Source organism: Aspergillus alliaceus, assembly GCF_009176365.1.
Source record: "Aspergillus alliaceus strain CBS 536.65 unplaced genomic scaffold BDW43scaffold_5, whole genome shotgun sequence".
NCBI lineage: Eukaryota > Fungi > Ascomycota > Eurotiomycetes > Eurotiales > Aspergillaceae > Aspergillus > Aspergillus alliaceus.
The window spans coordinates 539,788-565,302 of record NW_022474688.1 but is presented as its reverse complement, the minus strand read 5'-3'; the positions used below and the strand labels follow the sequence as shown (position 1 = coordinate 565,302).

The 25,515-nt window shown below is 46.2% G+C and overlaps 9 protein-coding genes across 9 annotated transcripts; 5 read left to right on the top strand and 4 right to left on the bottom strand.

Annotated features, from left to right (window-relative positions):
- Window positions 1-172: 172 nt before the first annotated feature.
- On the top strand, window positions 173-2,045 carry BDW43DRAFT_263861 (glutathione synthase). Its single transcript, XM_032040605.1, has 2 exons — window positions 173-576; window positions 681-2,045. The coding sequence occupies exons 1-2, from the start codon at window positions 275-277 to the stop codon at window positions 1,927-1,929; spliced, it is 1,551 nt and encodes a 516-aa protein (XP_031904484.1). The 5' UTR covers window positions 173-274; the 3' UTR covers window positions 1,930-2,045.
- Window positions 2,046-2,273: 228 nt separating this feature from the next.
- Window positions 2,274-2,936, bottom strand: BDW43DRAFT_263860 (uncharacterized protein; the record flags this gene model as incomplete). The annotated part of the gene is made up of 1 exon (XM_032040604.1): window positions 2,274-2,936. The coding sequence occupies exon 1, from the start codon at window positions 2,922-2,924 to the stop codon at window positions 2,277-2,279; it is 648 nt and encodes a 215-aa protein (XP_031904483.1). The 5' UTR covers window positions 2,925-2,936.
- A 979-nt stretch (window positions 2,937-3,915) lies between these two features.
- On the bottom strand, window positions 3,916-5,926 carry BDW43DRAFT_321954 (uncharacterized protein; the record flags this gene model as incomplete). Its single annotated transcript, XM_032049451.1, has 2 exons — window positions 3,916-5,734; window positions 5,791-5,926. 2 exons carry the CDS (start codon window positions 5,924-5,926, stop codon window positions 4,395-4,397), a joined length of 1,476 nt encoding a protein of 491 aa, XP_031904482.1. The 3' UTR covers window positions 3,916-4,394.
- Window positions 5,927-7,301: 1,375 nt separating this feature from the next.
- On the bottom strand, window positions 7,302-8,720 carry BDW43DRAFT_307162 (uncharacterized protein; the record flags this gene model as incomplete). Its single annotated transcript, XM_032046190.1, has 3 exons — window positions 7,302-7,575; window positions 7,628-8,472; window positions 8,538-8,720. The coding sequence occupies 3 exons, from the start codon at window positions 8,718-8,720 to the stop codon at window positions 7,302-7,304; spliced, it is 1,302 nt and encodes a 433-aa protein (XP_031904481.1).
- A 719-nt stretch (window positions 8,721-9,439) lies between these two features.
- BDW43DRAFT_181086 (DUF167 domain-containing protein) lies at window positions 9,440-10,185 on the top strand. The gene is made up of 2 exons (XM_032038873.1): window positions 9,440-9,809; window positions 9,906-10,185. The coding sequence occupies exons 1-2, from the start codon at window positions 9,573-9,575 to the stop codon at window positions 10,062-10,064; spliced, it is 396 nt and encodes a 131-aa protein (XP_031904480.1). The 5' UTR covers window positions 9,440-9,572; the 3' UTR covers window positions 10,065-10,185.
- Window positions 10,186-10,306: 121 nt separating this feature from the next.
- BDW43DRAFT_307160 (uncharacterized protein) lies at window positions 10,307-10,858 on the top strand (the record flags this gene model as incomplete). Its single annotated transcript, XM_032046189.1, has 2 exons — window positions 10,307-10,443; window positions 10,504-10,858. The coding sequence occupies 2 exons, from the start codon at window positions 10,307-10,309 to the stop codon at window positions 10,856-10,858; spliced, it is 492 nt and encodes a 163-aa protein (XP_031904479.1).
- Window positions 10,859-11,239: 381 nt separating this feature from the next.
- Window positions 11,240-13,545, bottom strand: BDW43DRAFT_181062 (UPF0187 domain membrane protein). The gene is made up of 7 exons (XM_032038872.1): window positions 13,151-13,545; window positions 12,943-13,090; window positions 12,803-12,887; window positions 12,621-12,746; window positions 12,210-12,559; window positions 11,977-12,150; window positions 11,240-11,921 (listed from the first exon to the last, which is right to left on the bottom strand). Exons 1-7 carry the CDS (start codon window positions 13,397-13,399, stop codon window positions 11,575-11,577), a joined length of 1,479 nt encoding a protein of 492 aa, XP_031904478.1. The 5' UTR covers window positions 13,400-13,545; the 3' UTR covers window positions 11,240-11,574.
- Window positions 13,546-16,162: 2,617 nt separating this feature from the next.
- Window positions 16,163-17,722, top strand: BDW43DRAFT_297335 (uncharacterized protein; the record flags this gene model as incomplete). The annotated part of the gene is made up of 7 exons (XM_032044370.1): window positions 16,163-16,180; window positions 16,594-16,638; window positions 16,726-16,853; window positions 17,003-17,053; window positions 17,115-17,396; window positions 17,438-17,639; window positions 17,684-17,722. 7 exons carry the CDS (start codon window positions 16,163-16,165, stop codon window positions 17,720-17,722), a joined length of 765 nt encoding a protein of 254 aa, XP_031904477.1.
- Window positions 17,723-21,382: 3,660 nt separating this feature from the next.
- On the top strand, window positions 21,383-22,810 carry BDW43DRAFT_297334 (uncharacterized protein; the record flags this gene model as incomplete). Its single annotated transcript, XM_032044369.1, has 4 exons — window positions 21,383-21,583; window positions 21,637-21,941; window positions 22,001-22,325; window positions 22,379-22,810. The coding sequence occupies 4 exons, from the start codon at window positions 21,383-21,385 to the stop codon at window positions 22,808-22,810; spliced, it is 1,263 nt and encodes a 420-aa protein (XP_031904476.1).
- Window positions 22,811-25,515: the final 2,705 nt, after the last annotated feature.

Here is a 25,515-nt window from a genome sequence, read left to right as displayed (position 1 = left end):
TACACGTTGTCCTGGAGAGGATAAAGGGTAAACGATCTACAGTAAAAGGTGTAAGCTCTGCCAGTCAATGAGGCGGTGTATCGAGCGGTGTCTCGGGGCCTCCCACGATAAACTGAATTGATAAGCAAAAGTCGAGCCCCGCACTTTCCATTGATCAAATCCACTCACACTTTCTCTTCAACGTGGGCGGGCTTTAATCTTCTCTAATTCAATTAACCTTGCGACACACCTATTTTTGCAATCTTATGTGTTGTTCGTCAGCTGTTTATTAACCATGGGAGACCAAATTTACACCAATTACCCTCCTCCGTTGAACCCCGCACAGAAGGAATACTTGGTGGCAACCATCAAAGATTGGGCCACGCAGAATGGTCTACTGGTTCGCCCTGCACCTACCTTGGTCCCAAAGGAAATTGATCCCTCTGGAGTCCTCGCGACGAATGCCCCAGTAACTCTCTTTCCCAGCCCTTTTCCGAAAACCTGCTTCGAGGAGGCGAAAGCTTTGCAAACTGTATATAATCGGCTCTATGCTGCGATAACATGTAACGAAGAATGGATTGGCAAGATCATGGAAGAGTAAGACATTTCCTAATCCATAATTGTTGAGCGATCATGTTTACTTGATTGGAATGCCCGTCTATGCACCAAAGAACAACCAAAACTAAATTGTGCATCTGTAGTCTCATTGACGTGGACGACTTCATTTCACACTTGTGGAAAGTTCATCTTTCAGTCAAGAAAGAGGGATATGCCCAAACTTTATCGCTCGGACTCTATCGATCGGATTACATGGTTAATGCGCCGCCTCACTCGACAACTCCGTCCTTGAAGCAGGTGGAATTCAACACCATTTCATCGTCATTCGGAGGCTTGTCATCTCTTGTGACGTCGTTGCACACCGAACTTCTTAATTCCCCCCCCGGTTGTCCGATTGCCTATCCATCTCACCCATTGTTCAATTCGAATGTGCCACCTGAAAATACAGCTGTGGAGACTCTTTCTGCAGGGTTGGCTGCGGCACACAATGCTTATGGGCCATCGAAGGCAACACCAACTCTTCCCACGTGTGTTTTATTCTTGGTTCAAGAGAATGAGAGAAATACATTCGATCAGTTGGCGCTTTTTAGGCAATTGACAAAAGTTCACAAGATACCCGTCTTCCGTCTGATTAGCTCCGAGATCCTGGACCACACATCGATCCCCAACTCTAATCCGTCACGACCTCTTATATACTCGCCGCCTCACTCCCCAGATACGCAATTCGAGGTCACGACAGCTTATCTTCGCTGCTTTTACGCACCGAGCGACTACAAGTCGGAGCGTGATTGGGAAGCACGGACTCACGTCGAGCGTTCTGCGGCGATCAAATGTCCAACCGTCCTGAACCAGCTGTCCGGTTGTAAAGTTGTACAACAGGTTCTGGCTGAAACCACGGGCCCAGATCACCTTGCAAGCTTCTTATCTGACACCGACCCGGCTACTGTTGCACGGATTCGGGCAACCTTTGCACCTCAGTATGATCTATCCTCTAGTGGGCGTGGAAGGGACCTTGCGTTGAATATCGAAACAGCCATGAACCATGTTTTGAAGCCCCAGCGTGAGGGAGGCGGCAACAACATCTACAAGGAAACCATTCCTGATTTCTTGCGCTCTATCCCCGAAAGCGAATGGAAGCGTTGGATTCTTATGGAACTGATTAGACCACCCCCTGAGGCGAAGAATGTAGCCTTGAGAAGCGATGGCGAGGTCCTCAGTGGTAATGTCATCGGAGAACTGGGTGTCTACGGAACTATTCTGTGGGATCAGGCGGGTGGAAAGATTTCTCACAACGAGCAAGGCGGATGGCTGATGAGAACTAAGTCGAACGATGTTAACGAGGGAGGGGTTGCAACTGGATTCTCCAGTTTAGACAGCATTCTTCTATATTAATTTTAGTAAAGTAGACTAGTGTGCGATTTAGAGCTATTATAGTGAATTCTATATTGTCGTTCGCTTACGCGAAATATATCATGAGAGAATACCGTTATCATTCACTGCTAGTTGACAACTAATCATACAACCAGACAACATCTCTTTATCCTATAGTAATCCCTTGTGGCGTAGAAAGTAGACCATACTGCAACAGGTTTTACTCACCCACACCAAAGGTATTTAAAGCCTCCCAAACCCCCTCATAAATAGATCCTCCATCGAGCAGCAGCAGCCTGAGGCAGAATCACCCAATAGCAGAACCACCAATCAAACATACCAACTCCCCGTATCACAACCAACCAACCTCACCGATTAACATTATGCCTGAATGTATCAGGCCATTCCTCCGGCAACTCTTTCCAAGACCCAAGCCCCAACTCATTCGCGCGCTCAGAAAGCCTAAAGAAAATATTCTGAGAGGCCCAGACGCGCTCACTCGGGATTTCCCCTCTGCCCTGCGTGAGGAAAAAGTCCAACGGATAGTTCGTGGGGCTGTGCGAAGCCAGCGCCCGATCAGCAAGGCACAAAGGCGCACCACTCCCACCGTCCGCATACACGATATTCATAGTCGTGTTGAAGCGAGCCTGATCTATCGACCAGTGCTCAACACGCTCGATATCGATTTTGTTAATACGGCCTGGTGTTCCGCGACGATTAGTCCAGCAGGACAAGTGGAGGGGGCGACGACCATCGCGTTCTCGACGCATGTTCAGCGCGTTTTCGGCGGGCTTGAGCCGAACAGGACAGGCCATGCGGGCGCGGATATCGCGGTAGGCCAGGCGATTATCACTACGCATCCAGTACTCGAGGAGCCAGCCGACGGGGCTGCATGTGATGTACCGCGGGAGGAATGGGAAGTCGCGGATCGGTTTGCCTTCGTGATCTAAGGCGACTTCGTCGCTCTCGACCAGGACGGGTACCTCCGGGAGGTCTTGCTCGATGGGTGCGTCCATGCGGAAGAGGAGGGGTGGGAGGTTGACCTCAGAGTATGGTGAGTGGTGTGGGTGAGGGCAAGTGTGGAAGCGGTCCGTGGGGGGTGCGGTATCTGGGAGGTTTGTCAGAAGGGATCAACATGGTGATAGGTTGAGGGCTCACGCTGGCACTGGGTGATACCTGTGGACATCTTGAAGTTCCTGTGATACCTATGAGTTGTTGATTCCTTTGGTAAACCAAGACGATGTTGGTATACGTGGTATGAAACGAAAGAGAAGACTTACGGGTGGAGACCTGCTTTTATAGACATCTTGAGGGAATTTATGGAGCGGTTTAAGTGACTACATGAATAGCAATGCCTTGGGTGAAACTCTTCTAAAGCAAATGTATTGGACAAATGCAATGGTATTCACCGTTCTTGAGACAATTGGCGTTGCAGTATATGGTACGCTAAGCTTAGACTGTCATAGCTGTTCAGAAACAAAGGGAACGCAGCAGTATAGAGCCTGGTCATTGAATTCACAGACATACAATAAGGATAGATTCCCTTCTCATAGGACCAAAGAGTTCAAGTTAACCAGGAAGTCATGATTGTCAGTGACTCCATCTCTTTGAACTTCATCTGCAGATACTCCACTCCTCGGAAGCCCGTCGTGAAAGTAAGCAATATACCCCACGATTACTTCTACGCAAATAACTAACTAGTATTGGCTAGTGCTTGGGATCGAAGAAACAGAGGAGAACAAAAGACATAGAAAATAAAAGGAAACAGCACAGTTGATTCAGATAAAGCAATTCTTGCATACGACCATTCGCCACCATCTCTGAGAGTATCAAACACTGCCTGGCGATTCCTGTATAGCCCTCATACTGGAATTGTATCATTCCACACTTTACTCGCTATTGGGTTCTAGGCCAGTCCATTGCCTGTCAAACTTCTAAATATAAGATGGCTATGGTGGTGTACACAGATAAACCCTACCACCTTAGTCCCAACACTCTCTTGTCATTGAAATTTCTTGCTTGAAATCCCGAAGTTATTTACCAGAGTAAACAGAAGCAATACCCTTTCAACAGTTATTTTGCTCTGTTGTTTACATACAGAGAACGCTATCGACGGAATGCATCTTGGCATGCAACCTTAAATCGACAACAACTCCAACTCCTTCCAACGCCTATTGCAGTACGTACAAAAGCGACAAAGGGAACAAAGATAATGGGGTTCAATAAATAATGCATATAGAAGGGGGAATCAAATCCTGGCATTCAATGTCAGACATCATTAGAAGGCTGAATATCGGGGACAGACGAACAAGTCACGCGATAGGAAAAGCAAAACGACGAAACGAGAAAACAATAAGAAGGAGCAGGGATGTATAGCGGTATAGTAACAGTATAAGAGTGCTAAGGCAAAATGCGAAGTGGGTGGGTGCACAGGTAGTATTGAAGGACGCGATGGAGAACCGGATGCCGTGCCGAGAGAGTCTATCTTAAAAGAAGTCGTCAATATTGATGTCATAAATGTTTCCGATATCCATCATTTCCAAGTCAAGTGTGGTCATAGCTGGGATATCGAAGAGGTATCTGTCCCCGGAGAGGCACTGTTCGAACAGACTGTCAAAAACTTGGTCGCGAACACCGAATGGAAGGTCGGCCTCGGAGTGCGGAGTCAGCACATCGGGATACAGTCCGTGGGAAGGGGGAAGCAATTCGAGTGAATCCTCCGCTTCACCAGACACACGTGTGAGGTTGGCCAAGATGGGGGTTGAAATCTTCCTCATCCGGCAGGCATTGCCGCAAAATCCACCTCGAGCAAGCTTCAGTGGAGAAGGGTGATTGTGCTGAATTCTCTTTGGCGCGATCGATTTCAAAGTCTTCGCTGTGTTGCGCCATGATGTAGGCTTCTCTGTGCCCATGTTAAAGTTGATATTTTCCATCTTAGTGGTCTCTTGCTGTTCGTTGTCCCGAATCAAGCCTGTGATGATTCGCTGAGGGTCATCTGGAAGATCATTGCTTTCCTCAAATGGAACAAATGTCGGCACAGAGTCATAAAGATCCGATACCGTTTCGATGGGGGAGAATTCCTCCAAAGCAAATTCCACTGGGGCGGGTTCCATTGCAGAAGGCTCCATGGTAGTAGACTTGGCTAGAGAGGAAGCCTCCCTAGCGGGTCCCTCCGGTGTGTCCACATCAGAGGCAGCATTGTAGTTAGTGATGGCTTCTTCCTGCATGAGCGTCTTTGATGGCTTTCTGTCTCGAGCCACCCGTTTTTCCTTGTTGTACTGTTTGGGAAGGGGGATCCTGCCACCAGCTTCCCCGAGACTAGGGTCGATCAACCCGGGAGTTATACCGCGAGTCGTGTTCAAAGTAGGATCAATTCCATTTCCCTCCATCTTTTGGAGAACATCTTGCTTGAGATGCTGGCTGCGCTTGTTGCCGGAGTCCCATGCAATCAGCGAGAACTGTTGGCGGAAGCGGACACTACGTTGCTGTAGCGCATTGTCTTGAATTCTGAAGTCCGGGTGCATTCGATCTGTGATATCCTTGAGACGAATACGTCTGTCCAGCCGCATCCAAGCCTCAACACGGAACTCCTCGACTGTCGAAGCGATGTTGTCTGGGAGGATAGGAAGTTCGCGTAAGTGTTGGCCATGAATGAGATAACTCATCCGAGGAGGGTCCGATTTCCGATCTTTTTTATCCTCGGGCTCGAACTGGTAAAGTATGTCGGGAAGATTGGTCCATGTCCAGTCCTCCTGACCCGGTCGGGAAGTAGTGAAGTTGCGAGGGTCCCTAGCCTGAGGGCTATCCTGTCGAGGCACTGACTTCCCTATGCCGGCGTTAATGCTGCATGTCTGTCCTCGGCTGAAAGAGGCATCGACCAACCTTTGTCCTTCTTCCTATTGCCTTTCTTCGCACTGGCCTTGGAGCCCTTGGAGGACTCAATGGCTTTGGAAGACTCGACAGTCATGGAGACACTCGGCTGCTGAGATAGCTCGAGACTTTGCTTTGGGTCAACCATCATGAAGACAGGCTATCGACGAGGTTAGTGGACTATACCAACTGGGCGCCGGACAGTATAAGGATATTAGCAACAGCATACCTGTGGCATATTGTCTTTCTCGTCCTTGAGGCGGACTTTGACAGAGCGGTCTTTCTGCACTTGATGCCGAGCAGTGTGCGAATAAAGCGAGAGTATGAAGCTTGAACAAACACGAATCGCTGATATTGAGGGGAACTTGGACTCTCAGGAGATCTAATGAGAACGAAGAGGTTTGAAGCGGTTGAAGCAAGCTAAGGGTGCTATCCAGAAGACTTGAGAGATAAAGTGGGCGAGCCATATTGTCTGGCAGCTACCTATTCTTCATACCTATTTTCCGAATAATAATGGGGTGGTTGGGAGCATAGATGTCCAAATCGGGATATCAAGAGGGTTTCGGATACTGTCGACAGTATTCACTATTCACTGTAGTTGTGTCTTTAGAGCCTGCTCCAAGCCCCCTCCCCGACAACTTCAACCCTTGCTTCCAGAGGAGCAATGCATTGCTTTTTCGCACGATTGTAATAGTAGAATCTGGGGATTTTTCTGCTCTGAATGAATCCCATATCATTCTAGCGCCTTTTATGCCTGGGTGGTGCGGCTCTTAGTTCGATATAGTTCCGCTGTCAACATGTCGACAAGCCTTCAGTTCCCCAGACGTGTGGGCCCACCCGCTGTCAAGGGCCCATCCCCGGAAACCTGAATAAGAAGCTGAGCGATGATCATGAGTCAGCCTCAATGATGAACAATTGTTTGGTTCTTGGGGGGTGGGAACCGTTCCCTGATTGTAGAATAGCTTTGTTCTGCTTCTCGAGATGCCGGCCGGGAAACAGTGAATAGAAGTATGGATGGTTCTTCCATATTGTAATGGGCGCTCTTCCAATCACAGCCCCCAATCTTCTATTGTAGTCTGGATACAGAACCAGTTCTCAATGAAGCTGGACTATTTGTTTCCGAATAGAATAAAATGAGTACAGTAACTCGAAGTGATGAGCAATCAGTACTACCTTACCCATGTGGATTTCCTGATCATGTTCTGATAACTCTGTAGACACCAGCGCAGCAACGTTCCGGTAAAGCACGATGGAGATGGGTAAACATATGTTTCTTGTAACAAAGTCATACAGCGCATAGTTTTTGGAAGCGCCATAATCCTCACAAAAGCACTTGTCTCTGAAGATGTCTGCCAACATGCAATACAAGGAACAAATTAGAATAGCACCGTGAGAAGGTCCACGGGAGTATACACAATACATATTCCACCATTAAAAGACTAATCTTCACCTCTTATCCATCGGTTATCTTTAGTCCTGAGAGAAACAAAAAGTAACTTGGGTACTGATAGCTTTCAAAATGGTCAACACCAAGACCTCAGCGACCACCTCTTGATATCGCTCAAGCTGTTCTCGCACCGAACATCCAGATGTTCCCAAAATGTAAGCTGACTTCCACGTAGGTAATCGTCCAGGCTCATCGTTATTTCGGCTTCGGTTTCGGGGGGAAATACTTGAACGGGGGGCCCTTTATAAGAAGCCAATTCACGTAGAGTAGCGGGATAGGTGTTGAAATCGAAGACGTTCTGCTGAGTAGATATTTTGTTTCTTCTCTTGCGAGTAGCAGTATAATCGACACTGCATTGACATATCAATATATGGTAGTAATAATAGTGTATATGGAGCTTACTTCATAACATCATGAGAAAGCTGCCTTTTCAGAAGGGGATTTGCAATGTGGAAGTGATCGACATCTGGAGAGAGCTTTGTTGGTAAGTGCTTTGTATTCCAGAGCAGCTGGCGAACGGCACCTGGTGAATGGGTCTTGTGGCTCTTTGCGCATAGGCGACTCCGCGCCATGCTTCCGTCATCTTGAAGGCCAGGCACGATGCGAGTGGAGTCACAGGTTGTTCCTGGAGGCAGTGGAATGCGTCCACCAGCTTCTCCCTTGGAAGGGTCAATCAGACCCGGAGTTAAACCTCTTGTAGTGTTCAACGCTGGGTCTATTCCCTTTGATGCAGCCAGGCGATAAATCTCATTCACAGACTTCTGAGCGCCCCAGCATGCGACATGAAATTTCTCTCGAAAATCTTTCCGGCGCAGTTCGATGTCGAGTGGCGTCAATCTAGGCCTGTAGTTTGGATTCACCCGATCGATAATGTCTTGCACGGTTATCCGACGATCGAGACGCATCCAAGCTTCAAGCCTCCAACCTTCAACTTTGGAAGAGATCTGATCCGGCAGGACCGTGAAAACGTTGATATGCTTCCCGAAAACCTTGTGTGCTGTTGTACGAACAACGTGCCTAGATCTCGCATGCGCAGGTTTCAGGACATACAAGATATCTGGTAGGTTCTCTAGACTCCACTTATCCTGATCAAGATGAGAAGCTGTCATATCTTCTTCTTCAAGAACGCCCCTCAGTCCACCTGTCTGGCTTGCTGGCTTCGCGAAATGACCATTATCAGAGGCAATTTGGACGTGGGGGTTCAATAGAACAGCAGGTCGAGCGGGATGAGTTTGTTGTGCAGAGTACTGGAAAGTGTTCAGTCAGCGCTATCTTGGCCAGTCCTAATAGTGAAGGAAAGAAGTTAACATACAATGGTATTGGAGTTATCCCGGTCCTGATTCTCCATCTGGGGCATGTCAGTGGTGCTTGGGCTAGATTCACTCTCCTGATGAGCTCTCCTCACTCTCAGCCTTCCTAGTACCACTCCACAAGGCCCATAGTAAGCAGGTGTTCTGAGAGAGTCACTTTCACCTTGGACCTCTGACACCTGCATAGTGAATACAGGTTGACTTTTGTGGTGCATAATGGCTCACGGCTCGGGAAGAGATCTGAAACGTCCTGCTGAGAATGAGTGACCGGTTTCTGATAATGTTATTCGAACTAACTCACTCACCTTACTTATGTCAAGCTTACCAGTATTAGACTAAAGACATATAAATACAGGCAAACCTTGTCCAACAGCCCTTGGTAGTAAAACATCTAAGAGGGAATTGTTATTAATTCATATAACTGCAGAACGCTTGAGTCTAGAGTAAGAGACGTGATCCATAGCTGTGGCAAATGAGGAGAATGGTAATCTATGTTGCTGTTTAGTATTGTTTTGTCGACTTTGCACACAACAAACAAGTCTTTTCCTCTTGTTCCCCCCTTAACTTCTACTGTTTACACCTTAACATCCCCCCTCCCCTATACTTAATCGACTTTGTCAAAGTTATTTAAGTAGTATTAGCAGATAGCGAGTTTTTCTCATAGAGTTGAATTTCCAATGGGCTTCATTCATTGTCAATTTGAAAGAGTACCTAGGCTTCAAATAACAGTTCTTCTTTATTCCTAGAAATGGCTTTTCTTATGATGTCCCCTAAAAAGGACAAGGTCAAAGAAAAAAGAACGGGAGGGAAAGGCGAAAAGAGGAACAAAGGCGTGATAAATACTTGGTTCGCAGTTTGATCCACTATCGAACAAACTAAGTTCAACGAAACAAACCGTTGTTTCCCCACATCCAATCTTCTACAATCACTACATAGGGGTCATCAGTTATTAGCAAACAATTCCTGAATCTTGTATAATCGCTCTTTCAGTCCCACCACCAATCTCCTTTCAGTTTCAAACTATATTTTATATTACAATGTCAAATCCTCCTTCTCAACTCTTCCGCCTCATCCAACATACGGCTACGAAACCCCGCAATCCCAAGCAACTTTCCAACAATTATAATCTACAGATCTCCTGCAACGTCAAACCAAATTCCTCCGCAAATCACCAAGGCGTCATAGCTGTTGGTCCCGAAAAAGTGGACGTTTGCGTGGCTGCGGTCCCACGAGACGGTGAAGCCAACGCGGCCGTATCCCGTGTATTTGCTCAGGTACTGCTCTTTGCTACTCTTTGTTTTCCCTTCTAGATTCCTGATAGCATATAACTCAGCGAAGATCGATTTATCAATCTAATTACCAAGAGATAGATCCTGAAAGTCCCCAAATCTACAGTCGAAGTCATTCGAGGTCTAAAGTCGCGTGACAAGACGCTTTGTGTCTCTGATTTAGATATTGGAACGGAAGGTGAAGAAAACTTCATACAACAAGTGCGCCAGAAGCTGGAAGATGCGATAATTAAGAAATGAGAGTATTAACTGAGTCCTACCCCGACCCGACGAGAGGTTACGGCAAGGTAACTGTGCTGTGGGACACCAGCGTGACATCACGGGAATTCTCCACACTTTTTTTTTTTGTTAACGCCGATCTTTATTCGCTTTGATTACCATATATTCGCAATCGCAAAGATCTGTGCTCATGTAAGTCGCTAATTTTTTTTTTTTTTTTTTTCGAAAATGCCCGATAAACAACAAGAAATATAATCGCCACAATGTCTTCCACAAATACAGAAACTATGTCTTCCAAAAGAAAGGCTTTTGATGATCCCGCCGCGGTCAAAACACCGTCATCTCAAGCGATCAAATTCACTTCGCGCAATCCACCATGGACCTATCTTAAGCTTCAGCTGTATGACCCCTTGTGACTGTTCTCGGAAATTCTGCTAATACAGATGGCTTTGTGGTACAGAATCCACCAACCGGGCACATCGACCACCGTCCAATCTCAACCTCTTGACCCGCTCACAGCTCGAACGTACCTCAACTCTGCGCTCTCCCAATTTCTCGGCTTGTCAGGCACAACCATCTCAATTGATATCCTCAAAATATCTCCCGATTCTCCACAACAGAAGCCCGCAGATAAATTGGTCTGGGTGCGTGTCCCGCGCCAAGATGCCCCTGCTGTCGTTGCGGCGGTGAGCTCCTGGATCGGAGGAGGCATCGGCAGTGGCTCGGTGGGTAGTGTCGCATGGAGGGTCTGTGCTAAGGGCAATTACCTGGGAGCTTTGACTCAGGGGTCTGGAGAAGATTTGTTCGTTCCATGATCTGTGACGTTAGGGACCTGTGCGTCTTGTGGTATTTGGGTTATGTCAGAAAAACAAGAATGGTGTGAATTAGACTGGTATTTCAGGATCGGATATCCTCCGCGACGGGATTATACCATCCTTCACAGCAACTACGCGCTTGAGCACGACGATCGGGGCGATGTCTAGTCGATATATAGACTCGCCAGGCAATGCGACGATGTGGAGATTGACACCCCATTCGGGGGATGATTGAGACCCAGATGGCTCAAGGGATGGATGGCTGAGCGTGGAACAATGGTACCAAGCTACAAGAAAAGCGCGGCTTCCAATCGCGTCCTCGGGCGCACTTTGCAATTGATCATGCTGCAAGATCTATCATATGTCTACTACTGTAAAAGGGAAGTAACATTGCCCAAACCCAAATAACTCAAGCATTTCCAATGTAAAACAGTCTAACAAGCATATACCAATCATATACATCCACACACTAAGTAGTGATTTTCCAAGACCAACATATTCACAACGAATGACGTAGTAATATAACAGTAACGAGTGGAGTACACCCTGCCCTCAATCAACAGAAACACCGAAACGCGCATACTCGAAAGGAGACCCAATGCCCGAGCTGATAGTAGTGACTTTTCCGAAAACAGTTTTCTTTTTTTCAACCCTTTTATTTTAAGGGTTTCTCTCTCTCTTTTTTTTCCCGTCGCCTCGCTCCCCCTTTCATCTGTTTAAACGGATTGTTTACTACTCATGCTACCAATAACTGTCGATTCGTCGGACCCCAGCGCAGAAGGAGAGTTAGCAACCACCTTCGTCCTGAGGGCAGCCCTGATCTCCTCTACGCTCCGATCTTTCCACTCATTATAACCGTCCGTGCTCAACGGATACAGCACCATGTTTTCGTCACGGGTGGAGAATTCGTTGACATTGGGCGCCGGGGCCGCGGTAATGATATCCAACTCCAAGGCAATCTGTCGGCAGTACGTGTCGAGAGGGAGATCGTTGACATCTTGACCGAAAGGGTTTTCGATTTCGCTGCCGATAGTGGCGAGACCCAGGATGATGTATGCAGCCACTAGGTTAGTTTGTTAGATTACATACTCTTAAAGGGTCAGAGACAGGGTTCTTACCAATTGAGCCTGGAATTGTCACCCATGTGAGGCTATTGTAGAGTTGGAAGGGAAGAGACATGACATATATCCAGGCGATTTGAGCGATGGCAATGCTATATGCTGTTGGGAGAGGAGTATCGAGGACACGTTCGGTTCCCGTGACGACTTCGTTCAGGGCAGCCAATCCATTAACTAAGGTACAAGTCAGTATTTGTTGTTATTGTAATCTCTCCAATGTGGGTCATACGTACTGGCTTGTGCCTGGTGCAAGCTGACGGTGAGGGTCTCGTTAGCAATACATCTGTCAATATAAGCCGACAAGTGGTTGAGAATCTCAAGAGGGAGATGACCGAGAGGCTTCTTGGATCGCTTGACGAGCTTCCTAGGATTAGATTCAGCAAATGAGACACCCAAGTATTCACCCGTTGCCTTCCACAGAGACTTCCTCGGAGGCTGGAGACGTTGACGGTCATGCGCATCCTTGGCAAAAGTATCAAGGTAGCCGACCAAGCCCGCAAGATCTTCGTAGGCGACATCTGGCTCGAAACGGAGTTTGTGTTTGAGAGCGACAGCGAATGCCAGGATGAGGTTCATCGCAGTTCTGGCATTGTCAGAAGACATGGAATACCTAATAGGTCGTTTGCAAGTGGCGGCCAACATACAGTTTTCCCAGAAGGTCCTCCTTCCCCAGCTCTCCTTCACGTTCACCAGTGTTAACCCAGATTGTGCGGGCAAGGTTTCGAGAGGTCTGAATCAATAGAGACCAGTACTTGCGTCCGTCGGCCCATCTATATAGTTTAGTCAAACCTCCTCCACAGACAGGACGCGGGAGCAACTTGCTTACCTCTCGTAAGCCGTTGAACTACGAAAAGACAGTGCCAAACCGACGACGAAACCCGTGACTGTGAGCAGAATGTTGTTGATTCCCACTTATCAGCCAGTCAGCCGAATGCGTTTCCTCATAACTTCCATATGTATACTCACGATTATGAACGAACTTGGAGATCAACGTAATCAAAGTAGCCCATACTGCTACAAAGCATAGCGGAAGGATCATTTTGGGTAGCACACTACCGTGCATTCGAAGGAAGGTGGGCCATTTCGAATGCTTGTCCAAGTCACGAGGGCCATGCTAGAAATGGCATTTGGTTAGGTCACTGTGGATCGTTCGTGAAGGAAGTCATCAACATACGAAATACCGGTCCAGTTCGCTGGAATTCCGTCGGTCTAGCATAAATTGGGAATCTCGAGTGTTGGCGAGGTTTTCTAGAAAAGTCGGACGTGGTGTTATACGACGATTTGGTGACGGCTCCCGTTCTGGAACAGCTGCTTGGTCATGATGGATCGCATGAGTGCGGGTATCGGCTTGAACTGGAGCAGGGCCCTCTCCAGCTTGTGCTGGCACGTCAGCGGCAGCAGTTGGTGAACTGTGTCCTTCCATCGAGATAATTAATGGAAATGGTGGATTCAAGAGTCGATGCCCAACGACGATATGTAAGCGCTACGCCGACACTGGCAAGCAGGAGAAAGAAACGAATGTATAGGACAATATAAGAGGAATGATCAAACTCTTTTTCAAAGGACAATTAATGAAAGTACAAAACCGAAAGGGGAAAAAAGGAGAAAAACCAAAGAATTAGCGATAGACGAAAAGATGGGGAAGAAACAAGGTCCAACTACTAGTACAGAAGAAATGGGTCCGCCGGGGTTATATCATCTATCTAGTACTGAGGGCTAGTAGGTATTACTCTCATAGTCATTAACCTTAAGAGGGCCAGAATACGGCGGTCCCGATTTTCTAGACCGTGGGAGACAAAGCGAACATTTCTTTTCGATTTGCCTGGCTAAGAATAAAGAAATATGGTAAAATAGGATGAGGGCTAGTCCCAATGTCCGATAGTGTGAGTCTTTGATGGAGAGACGTGTAAGGGTGGATCTTTGACTTGCAGAACTGGGAGATAAAAGACAGGCCTTCCGACCAATGGATGGGAGGGCATTGTTGGGTCCAGGCCTCCTGTTTCACTATGTCTGCAACGGCGAGAACTGCGCCACCCTCCCAAACGTCACACGGGAGTATCCGCTCTCGTCAGGACCGTTCATTCATTCGCTGCGTCCCTTTTCCCTTGGAGTCTTCTGGACCGTCGGAGGCGGCAAGTCAAATTTAAAATCTCCCTCCATTTGGCCTTGACTTGAAACACGGCTCAGCGTCTCAATTCTAGTTTCTTCCCTTCTGCGTAGGATTGTGAACTGCGCATCCTCTCTCTCTTCCCCCCAAAAAAGGATATCCGGAGGAGTAGGTCATACAAACTTCTACTCGGTTATTGTAGTCCGAATCTTTCCTCAAGGGAAAACAAGAGGCACGGCGATGCTCACACACAGTCCATTTTATTGGCATGTCCTAGTCATCCATGTCAGCGGCACTCGATTTCGCATGACATCGGTCGATTGAAGAATCGGATATTGTGTTATATCTCAGGTTGACATATCTCCTCATAATTTCAAATCCCCGTACCCTCTATGCGTTCGCACGGAATATGAATCAGTGTGGGATCTGTGTAATTTCTCCGACCTCCAGGTGGCTCCAGTAGCGTAGCTTGCCGGGTGCGTCGCTCAAAATAGTATACTCTCATTTCAGACTAGTCAGCACTCGGTTCGTCTGAGCCGATCTGAACGTTTCCCTTCTTGGTCGGTCAAAGCATCTCGCAATGAACAAAGATTATTGTATTTGTTAGCTTGGGAACTCATATTTCCAACATTAGACAGATCTCGGATAGAAGTTAAGAAGTCCCCATGGAATTGCATATCTCATCTCTTTGTCAGCAATTCCATATTGGTCTTGCCGCGGCTTACGACAAGCAAAAGGCTATAACGAGGATGCCTGGGAATAGGGGTTATAAACTTCAAAGTCTGGATTTTTCTCAGAGAATTACTTACCATGTTCTGTAAGTTGCTACTATTGTCAATTATACGAAATAAGAAAATTACACTATCTTGTACGTATATATTACATCCAATCGTGACGTTGCTGCTGTAGCCTGCAGTGTACATTCATGAACGTAAGGGAAGAAGTTGATATCCAGCTACTGTGGACCTCAGAAGTGTCAATACCGACTGTGTGGTAGACAATAGTCGCGGTTTAACATCACCGAACACCCACTCAGTTATGGCCCTCCAGCCATGTATAATTGCACCCTTTAAATTTCTCTGTCAGATTTCGAAGGACACTTAGCCTGTGTCGGCAATACCGGACATGATCAAGGATACTCCTTGACATCATTGAACACCCACCTCTGCTACCCTTGCACCTGTGACCCTAGCATTAACTTGTTAAGCTTACTGTCCTGCGGGTTATCATATCTGTTGATAGATACCCATGAAAGCATATACTACAATGTGAAAAGCTATGTAAGTTTATATAAAATAGTTATTGGCCGGTGTCAGGGCCTAGGCCGAACCCTGCCTGAGGCACCAAGTCCGCTCTATTCACCGTCGATCTGATCCCACAACACGAGATCCCACAGTTCTTGTATGATGGAATTCTTTCTTTCTTTTTCCCTTCCTTCTCTATGTTTGCTGTTTCGTTAGATCGCCACGTTAGATATAAATGATATTATTTCCAATGTGTATAGGATCATCACAGCTGGGATCTACGCCCTATAATTAGCGTAGCATAGATATAATGTTAGACATTAATACATTATACTACTACCACTACTATACAAGTACTAATCAATATTTTGTCATCGAATAGATCAGTGAACGTATTTCGAGGAGTCAAAGTACGCACAAGCCCCGCTGATTTGAGCTGTCCCAATATCTACCACTAGAGCAGACGATAAGCAGAAGTGTGCCCTTTGTCTACAACGTACTTTTTCGAAGTATTCTTAAGTATCTAGCAGAAATGTTATTCCATTTATGAATTAGTTTTTGGTTTCGTTTCTGTGTAGATGGATCAGTGTCTCGCGCTGGTAACGGTATGAACCACCTACTACCCGGTACAAGTAGCCATAATAGTTACCTTATACAGCAACGCTTCGTTGTCCCAATATCGGGTATCCCTAAAATGTCTAGAAGAGGGGCGCTGTTAGCACTTATCAGCCGTCAACTTTTTTTTTAAAAAAAAAAATAATAATTTGCACCTTTTGGACTGCTGTTTCTTCCCTATTTTTGACCTGATACCGATACCATTGTTCACTAAAACACCATGGCCGAGGAATTCCAGGTGACTACGGACCCGGAGATAACCAGACATAAGTTAGTTTTTGTCTGCTCTCCCATTATGTTCCTGAAGTTCGATATGCAAGGCTTATTGGGACTAGGATACATATTACCTTGACGGCGATTCTGATTATAATGACCCGTAATACGGATCTACTACAACTTCTAATCCATGTGGGGGTCCATAGACCTCTTCATCTAGGTTTCATCTGATAGCTACCAGACATCGATTGTTTCAAGCGTCTTTAATTACAAGTAGGGTCCCCCATAAACGTGGCTTTATTCATTTATGTATCACTGTCATTCTATCTTTCAATCGAGGCTATATGTTAACATTCTAGATAAACCAGGTACGAGGTAGGCGCTGCCTGAAATGCTTATTCAAATGGCCACAGCATATAATATAAAATCTCGTAGAACGGCCGAAGATATCACGCGTTCCGCGAAGACGAATATACCCTGGTGTGCTCTACTCCCCTACCCTGTTATCTACAATTTCTAGAAGGTCTGATAGACATCAATAGTTAGCCTAATGATGAGGAAAAGTAGGACCTTATGGACTTACCCCACCCTATCTATACACTGGTCCTCGATGGCGAAATCCACATTGCACACATAAACAACCCACAAAGCTTCCTAGTCGACGGGCTCGGAATCGGAGCTGTTGATTTTGCAGGGTATGGCAATGATCGTTTTCTTTTTCTCTCTCTTTTATGCCTCTTCTACCCTGCCAAACGCTAACGGATTTTATCCTAGTTAATACCCATCCTCAGAAGTAATAGGTATGGGATACGAGGTGCAGCGTCTATAGTTTTGTGAGCTTTAGGCTGACAATTCGTGTTCCAGGGAATAATCTCAGTCCTATACAACCAAAGTGGTGGGTCACATCGGTCTCTTTGGATGAAGTATTATCGCTCACTTTCTTGCACGGTTCGAAGGGTCCCGCTAAACTGTCAATTTGAGATTGATGACTTTGAATCGGAAAAGCCTTACACCCACCCGTTTGATTACATCCACGGTCGAGAGCTTTCTGGGTCTATATGCAACCTCTCTCATCTATATAAACAAGCCTTCACCCATTTGCGGCTTAGTGGATTCTTTGAAGTTCAGAGCTTTACTATTGATATCGTTTCCGACGACGGTTCGATCGAAAAGGCACCCTATACAAAACAAGCCCTTACGCTTCTCCAAGAAGCGAGTGCCAAATTTGGCAAACCTATGTACGATTTTTGGGTTCGGTGGGGGTGGGATTGGCCCTTAGCATGAAAGACGCCGGCTTCACGAACGTAGTTTGCAAGATTGTGAAAGCGCCTTCAACTTCATGGGTTAAGGATCCAAAGCAAAAGGAGATCCGGAAGTTTCTTCAGGCTCACCAAATACATAGTGTTCCTGCGTATACCAATGCTTTACTATCCAGGGTTCTAGGATGGGACAAAACAGAGATTGATGTCTTGAATAAGCATGTGCTGAAGGAATTGAAAAACCTAGAAACCTAGAAGTGCATCAGCATGGGAAACCTTGTCTCATATATGGACGGAAACTGTAGTAGTGGTTGTCTGTCTCTCTCTCTGGATTCGTTTGTTTGTTACCTGCCTATGCTTTTTGCCACATTATTGTGTGTTCAGCATCCTGGAAAACTCCCTACACACTCTGCGATGCAAGTGTTAGATATCATACCAAACTTCATTTCGCAACCTGAACCTGCCACGGAGTCAAGGGCAGCTGCTTTCCTTTGCATGCGCGAAATATTCATCAACAAGAAACTTACTACTAATTCTCTCAAGCTAAGACTGAAGAGCCATTAATGTTTTGCCTTGTAGAGCGCTAGCTTTAGAATCATCTCAAAAGCCACATGGGCTCGTCTTCATCAGTAACACCACTGTGTAGCATAAGCCAGCTTGGCTTTTAGAGATTCTAAATAGGCTTTTATTTTTATTGAGATTTGACACCATGACCTGCTTTTATACTACGGTGTATAGACCATTAAGTTCTCTGGTACTCCTACTGAAATCCAATGCTTCAACGGAAATCTCAGTAAAAGCCTGCCAGGACGGATCAACGGAGGCATGCAATTCAGCGGTAACCCAACCCTTTACAATATCACATTTGTATCCGACCCAGTATCCCGTCAAAACCCTTGTCTATTACATATGGCATGGTAATGTAAGGTGATTGGTTAGCAGACTACATTCAGGAATTGTATCCGTTGGAACAAAGCTTGTCTGTAAACCTTAGTGGAGTTAATAGATTCGGCAGTTAACTTCGGAATTTGCAGAATATCTAAACTACAGTCCGTAACTAGACCTTGCATAAAGAGAATCCCATTATTCGGAATATTTAGGCGAGTGGGCGTTTTACCTATAGTACTGTGCTATTTTCATCGGATACCAGATACCAGATCCAAGGAGGAAAAGAGCTGGTCTGCCAGGGATTAGATAGTGCTCTTGTCATCTGTCTTTCTATATAGAGAAGGCTTTCTGATACTTATGAGAGCTGACTTGATACCATTAACACATAAACTCAAGTAGGTCATAATCACAAAGCAGACCAAAAGCACGCTGGTTTCAAAGAAACATGATTGGAAGAATAAGGCCTGCGAAAGCTCGACTGATATTAATATAATAGATCGGGATTTACCCTAATTCAAGTGACATATGATACGTATGGACTACATACGTTTTAAACATAGTCGGCTCTTGCAGCTCTTAAGAACTTATTGTTCAGTTCAGATACCACCTCACATCTAAAAGCCCGAGATAGCTGACCCCAATATAGGAAAATCGGCTTAAATAATTATTTGTAGGGACAAGAAGCAATCCCTAGCTAATTGACTCAGGATGATTGTCGGCAGCGATGAGGGACGTTGTTAGGTCCACTTTGATCTCCCGGCACGTTCCCAGGGCTTTTTGAGGTATGCTATACCCAATTTTGATCCGAACCATGAAAGGCTTCAACCTGACAGGATCTGCATTAGATCGTCTTCCTAAAAAGAAGATGTCGTGATCTTCGGATTAACCCCTCTTCGTGGGCGGCAATGATAATGATGTCACCATAGGCAAGCTCTCCACCATTCAGCAGTCCGACCTTAGCCCAGAGTTTCGGGATCTGAAATATGAGACTTTTCAGACAACTGGTTATCTACCTAAGCTCTAATCCTCGGCTGAACGGAGAGAACTAAAGCTTGTAACCTTAACCTTATCATCTTTGACGATTTGATAGTTGATCGGTGGACCATCAAGTTCAAAGGTATGTGGGTTGGAATAATTAGATTGACAGGTAGGATCAACATCGGTCTCTGACTCTTTTCTTTAAAAAAGAAATAATAACAGAATAAGAAAGAATCCCAGAATTGCGACTGCGCAGGATCTCACGGGCAGATGTTTGCTGCGGATGCTACTAGTACCGCATAGTTATGGTACGCCTCGACTACCCAAGGACAGGGCGATGGGGTCTGTGTATTTATCTAGAACACGGGATATCGATGTACTTTTTCTTAGGCTGGTAGTATTGAACAAAAGCATATAAGGTTGGGTGAGTCATGAATTAAAAGAATACCCGTGGCGAATGGCTAAGGGGCTCCTAGCCAGCCTCGGAAACACATGCAAAACACCTAAAGGTCTGGCAAAAATTCATTTGTTTGCCATGGAGACTTGAGTTCGTGAAACGCTCAAAGTTCTCCGGTGGGGTCAACTGGGTTTCCGACGTTACCGTCGTAAAACCAGCCAAGGCATCAATCACATCGCTAGAGAAAATGAATGGTTTTAGCCTCTTGTCTTGGTTTGTTCCCATTCCTTATATATTGTAGGTTATTTAGCAAGAAAAAGAAAAGAAAAGCTGGAAACTTAAGGCTTGGCCGAGACCATTATCGGGATCAGGTGGTCTGCTACCTAATAGAGGGTTAGGTTAGTAGAGTAGTAGGAGTAGTAGGTGGAGGCAACGTTTTCCACACGGCGTTGAGACCTAGCCTGAAGATACTGAGATGAAAGATGCGCGGGGGTTGGTCCGTCGATAGTACGTAAGGTAAACGAGAAATAATGCCGACTTCGCTACCAAGATCTAACAAGGGCTGTCCAGTGGCTCCACCGTAGGGGAGACGGACTGAAACTATTAGTGGACTAGCTTCTTGATAGAGCAAATGATATTAACAATTGATTATTGAGTAACCGTACTACTATAACAAATATATTATTTATGCATGACAATGGAAATGGCAATGTAACGCGATTGGTAGGCAAAGCAATAAACCACCTCGTGTTTGGAAACCCCCTGCCCTCGGGGCTTGGCAATTTCTTAAGTTAAACTTGCGTCTGCTATGGCCACTAATTGGTTCCTACAGACTTTGTCTTCCGAGGGACGCGTCTGTCGGTTCAATATCCTCGAATCAGCGATGGATCACGGGGAAACCGTCACATATCTCAGGCACTTGAATGATTGAAACTCTTTTTTAACTTTTTGGCCTTCCTGGCCACTCCCAGGGGACCAGACGGACCTGCGACCATTAGTGGTCGACGATCAGATCGTCCACTGACCACAGTGGAGCACAACGTGAACGATGGGTCGCTGATCTGCCTATCATCACCCTTTGTTGAACATGAAACCCCGGTAGTCTTCGGATTTGCTACTGTTTTTGCGATCGCGTAGCGGCGCACTGCGTAGTGGAGGGGAAAGTCGGCATTTGTCAGAATCCCAACTGCGTTCCTGCTTTTGACCCTTGTCATGGCACAATGGCTGCGGTGGCCCGGGGCCTGGTCCGGCCATGGGGAGACAGTATAAAAGGCCCAATTTACTAGTCCACAAATACCACGCACGGTGTCCCCTGGTTCCAAAAGGGACTTTATTGATCTGCAACCCTGGTTGCAAAAAGACCAATGTTGGTCCCCTCACAAATTAGCCTGTCAAGCTCCTAGCCTGAATCTAAGGTGGTTGCCCATCGCCGTAGTTGTGGAAAACTGACCGTGGAGTATATCATCTCGCCAGCCTCTCTCTCCATGTCGACTTTCATTCCGAACTACTCCCACGCTCCTTTGCCACGACGCTAGCACCTGGATGATGGCTTACGTGACTTTTACCACTCGACCGGGGTGCTAATGATTATGATTAGTTTTCAATTGAATTACCAAAAACAAAACCGAATTACTGTACGACAGCAAGGCAGCCAGCCAGCCACCCTCCGCACTCTTACGGCTCCTCCAACTAAACAAGAAACATGAAGCTTCCCCCGGCCAGTGTTGTGGCGACATGGCCAGAGCACAATTATATTGACCCTGTCACTCGCGGGAATTCTGTCCTTATCGTGACCATTGTCTTTTCAACCCTCGCTTTCATTGTGACTTGTCTTCGGCTCTATACCCGCTTCAAGATAACATGCAGCCCCGGTATCGACGATTTTCTTATCGTAGTTGCGCTAGTATGTTATCAAGAAGAGAATTACTCCACTGGCTGGCTCTAACCTGTCTTTAGGCTTTCACGATTGCTATGTGCACTATTATCTGCATAGCCACTGAGAAATATGGATGCAACAGGCATTTATGGGACGTTCCGTTGGAGTGGATCCCAGCTGCCTCCAAATTCAATCTCCTCTTCCAAATCCTCTTTTCCTTGTCTTCTAGCATAACGAAACTCGCTCTCTTATGGTTCTGCAAACGCCTGCTCGGGGCCGGTAGCAAAGGCCTCTATACCAAATATAACATTGTTTTGATCGGGGGCATGGTCTTGGTGGCTCTGCTGTGCATTATTTTCTTGTTTGTTTGCATCTTTCAATGCAGGTATGTTGAGCTTTCCCCGCTGCCCGCATCCTGATTCTTACATAGTGCCAATTTGCTAGCCCGATTCATGCCTACTGGGACTTCCAACCAACATACCCTCATCGCTGCTTGAATGACGGGGCAGTTGTATTCGCCGCTAGCGTCGTCAATATCTTTACTGACTTCTTGTCCACTGTGCTCCCGATGCCATTGATCTGGAACCTTAACCTCCCGGCCCGGCAACGGGTTGCCGTGATATCAATTTTTGGACTAGGGATTGTGGTCAACGTCGCTGGGACCGTCCGAACTGTCTATGTGTATAAGAGTATGATCGGTTCGTACGACATGACATGGTATGGCTGGACCGTCTTCCTCGCCGCATCACTGGAGATTAATCTAGGATTGGTATGTCAAAATCCTGCAAATCTTTTCTAGCAAAATTGTCTAACGCTTATTAGATCTGTGCTTCCGCACCCGCGTTGAGGCCTCTTATTGCATTTTTCCTACCCCGGCTACTCCAGTCCACCCGCCAGTATGCCTCCGGGTATGGCCAAAGTCGTCCCCAGAAACTATGGTCGTCAGCCACTCCATCCCGGCACTCTACCAAGCCCTCTAGGGGGCGATCACAACATTTTACCGACAGCCAGCTGGAACGGTTGGAGGTCTATCGGACAGTTGAAATGGAAAGCTGGACCGAATCAAGGAATCCAAACGATACGATTGACAATGATGTTAACATGCCATCGAATCATGCCCGTGTCACGACGCCGAACCATGACTTTGATCTTAAGTACAACGGTGCGGTCTACACGTCGCCTGGCAGCGAAAAATCTTCCGCATCCCTTAACCGGGTGACTAGTTCACCGTTCAAAGACAAACATTCTATCTAACATTCTTTCAGCCTCTCCTTCCATGAGGTGACTTCTGAGAAGCATTGACTGCTGACTCACGATTCTTCAACCCAAAACAAATGTTCTTTGGGAAACTACACCTTGCATTGACTTCTCTTGTACATTTCAAAATATGTATAGTACATACGATATACTACATTAGTCCCCCTAGACAACTCAAGCCAAAGAAAAAGATAGCACTGAAAATTGTACACTTCAATCAACCATTTCTACGCAGGGGCACCTAATGGAGGAAGACTCCACAAGAAAGCCCTTCAAAATCAATCCCGCCATCCCCACCATCCATCCCCACACGTCCGAAATAAATCCGTCAATGTCAACGCCAATATGGCATGATACCTACTTACCACGTCAGGGTTATTTTAACAGATTAAGGATGAATGCAGGTCCATCCACTAAAGTGTCTAGTACTTTAGTACGTGCATACCTAGTCGTACACATCCTTGTCAGCCCAGAGTCCAGAGTACGGTTTCGGCCGCTCTAAGCAATCATCGTCGGCTAGTCTTTTCGGCCTCCGGCCGGTGATCTCCGGACGTGCGTAGAAGCGGTAGAATACTCTTCGTAGGTTATAATGCTACGTAGGGGTGTATCAGGCTTGCAGGGGTTTTGCGCAGTCCCAATGCCAAGAGGATCCTTAGCCTAGGCAGTATGACAGAAGTAGTCATTGTTAACTAATGGTAATTACGGCGTACCTGCAGTGTTGGCTGATCTTTTCTTCACCTTGGCTATTAAAGGTTAGCTAGTTACTAATTCGCTGTATATGACTGTGGGGACTGTTAACCCTACTAGTACTCCTACCTTACCTGTAGTACTTGAACCCGTCTTGTTGCCTTCGTACTTTTTTTCTCAGTATATCTTGGAGGGAACCTTCTAGAAATGTTTTGGACTTATTCCAACACGCTAATAGACAAGAAGACTGCTGGGTTCACAAAATATCAAAGAATATGACCTGCCTGGAAATAACACACACGACCTCAGCGGGTAATATGCAACGACTATCACTGTGTCTGGTCTAGAATAATTAAAAATGCGTAAGATTAATATTCATTTGCTTGCTCTGCAGCACCGTTCTCTATTAACCATTATCCTAAGCCCCTGTGCCTAAAATACTTGATTCGAACATAGATTATCTCAATTACTGCCACTAACTATCGTCCAGGGCAAACACGCCGGATTTTAGATTGTCTTCCTAAACATAGTAAATAAATCACCATTGAGCATTTGATTTGAACTTTGCTTAAAGGCAAAAGCAGATTTCTGGTTGCCACGATTCAAGCCTTCCCATGATACGACAGGAATCTCACTCTAGTCTTGCAGAGGGGCATCCATAACTTCTTTTGTAACTACTGGGCAACACTTTGCTTGCGTTTGAGAACCCTAGCCTAGCCCAGGCTAATTGATTAGGTCTCATATCTTACCATTAGCTTGTATATCAAATGCTCGTACCCATCAACGTGGTCTCGACCATCACCTGATACGAGCTCGCTATCATGATGGTAGTTGTTTGGCACATATTCTCCCGCCGACCTGATTAGGGATGCCCTGATTGTCCAAAAGTCAGCGGTTGACCAAATCCCTCTCACCCTATAACACCAGGTTAAAGCAGGACTAAACACTATCGTGAGAGTAGGAGCCTGAAATACCTGGTTGATATGAACTGTGCTTCTATAACATCTCATTTTGAGCCATGCCGTGGAGCTCAAGTCACATTAGGAGACGTTACAGGCATCAGGATTGTGAGTTCTCATCACGCTAGAAAGATATGTCATTGTCGCTCATTCTATATGTTATAATGGTAACCTTATCGTCAGCAGTCATCGTTATTACGCTTACCCTTGAGAATATCTTATTGAAGACAAAGCAAGCTATTCTCTTGATATATATAAAGTGTCCTACAACTCCTTGTCCCAACGTGGTACCGACACATCCTAGGCGCTACCATCAAAAGTCCGGTCTAAGAACCAGCCATCAAGGTCACTTGATAATACCCGATACTTACACAGAAGAAGGCATACGCCCCTGGTATCAAAAACTTCCTCCGAACCTAGACCAGCCACAGCTTAGAATCTAGGATTCTTGCTCAGCAGTCCAGCCAAACACCAGCGAACCACATGTATTCAAGCTCGCCATGTCGACCACTAGATACTTTCGATGATCTGTCATTATCTTTATCTCTACATGCCAAACCCAGAAACTTAAAGCCATCACCATACATCCCATCCACAACATCCGTAACAGCTGCACACGGTTATGCAACTCTAACAGCGGGAAGCAGAAGGCCCAAGAACCCTACAGGGATCAATCCAAGGGCCCGAGCAGCGAGCGGCAGACATATCCTTGATTTGTTCAGTGAAATGCACTACGACCAAATATCATACCCTGGCCTCAAACCCATTGAGGACCACAGACACGAATATTTCTGTCTTTAGGAGGTTACACCCGTCGAGATCGTTGGACATTGTAAATGGGAGGATCTCGTTGAGATGGACGATTGGTACGAGGAATCACCCTTCCGGCGTTTCACAGACGTAACCAAAGATTCGTTGTTGGTTCTTTAAATGGAGCATCGGTTGATCGATACGCTTCACGTGGTCCCTTGTCCAGTGCGCCTGAACTGAAGATGCTGAAGATATCATATGACCTCCGGTCATCGGATCAGAAGATAATAGACGTCTTGATCCAGA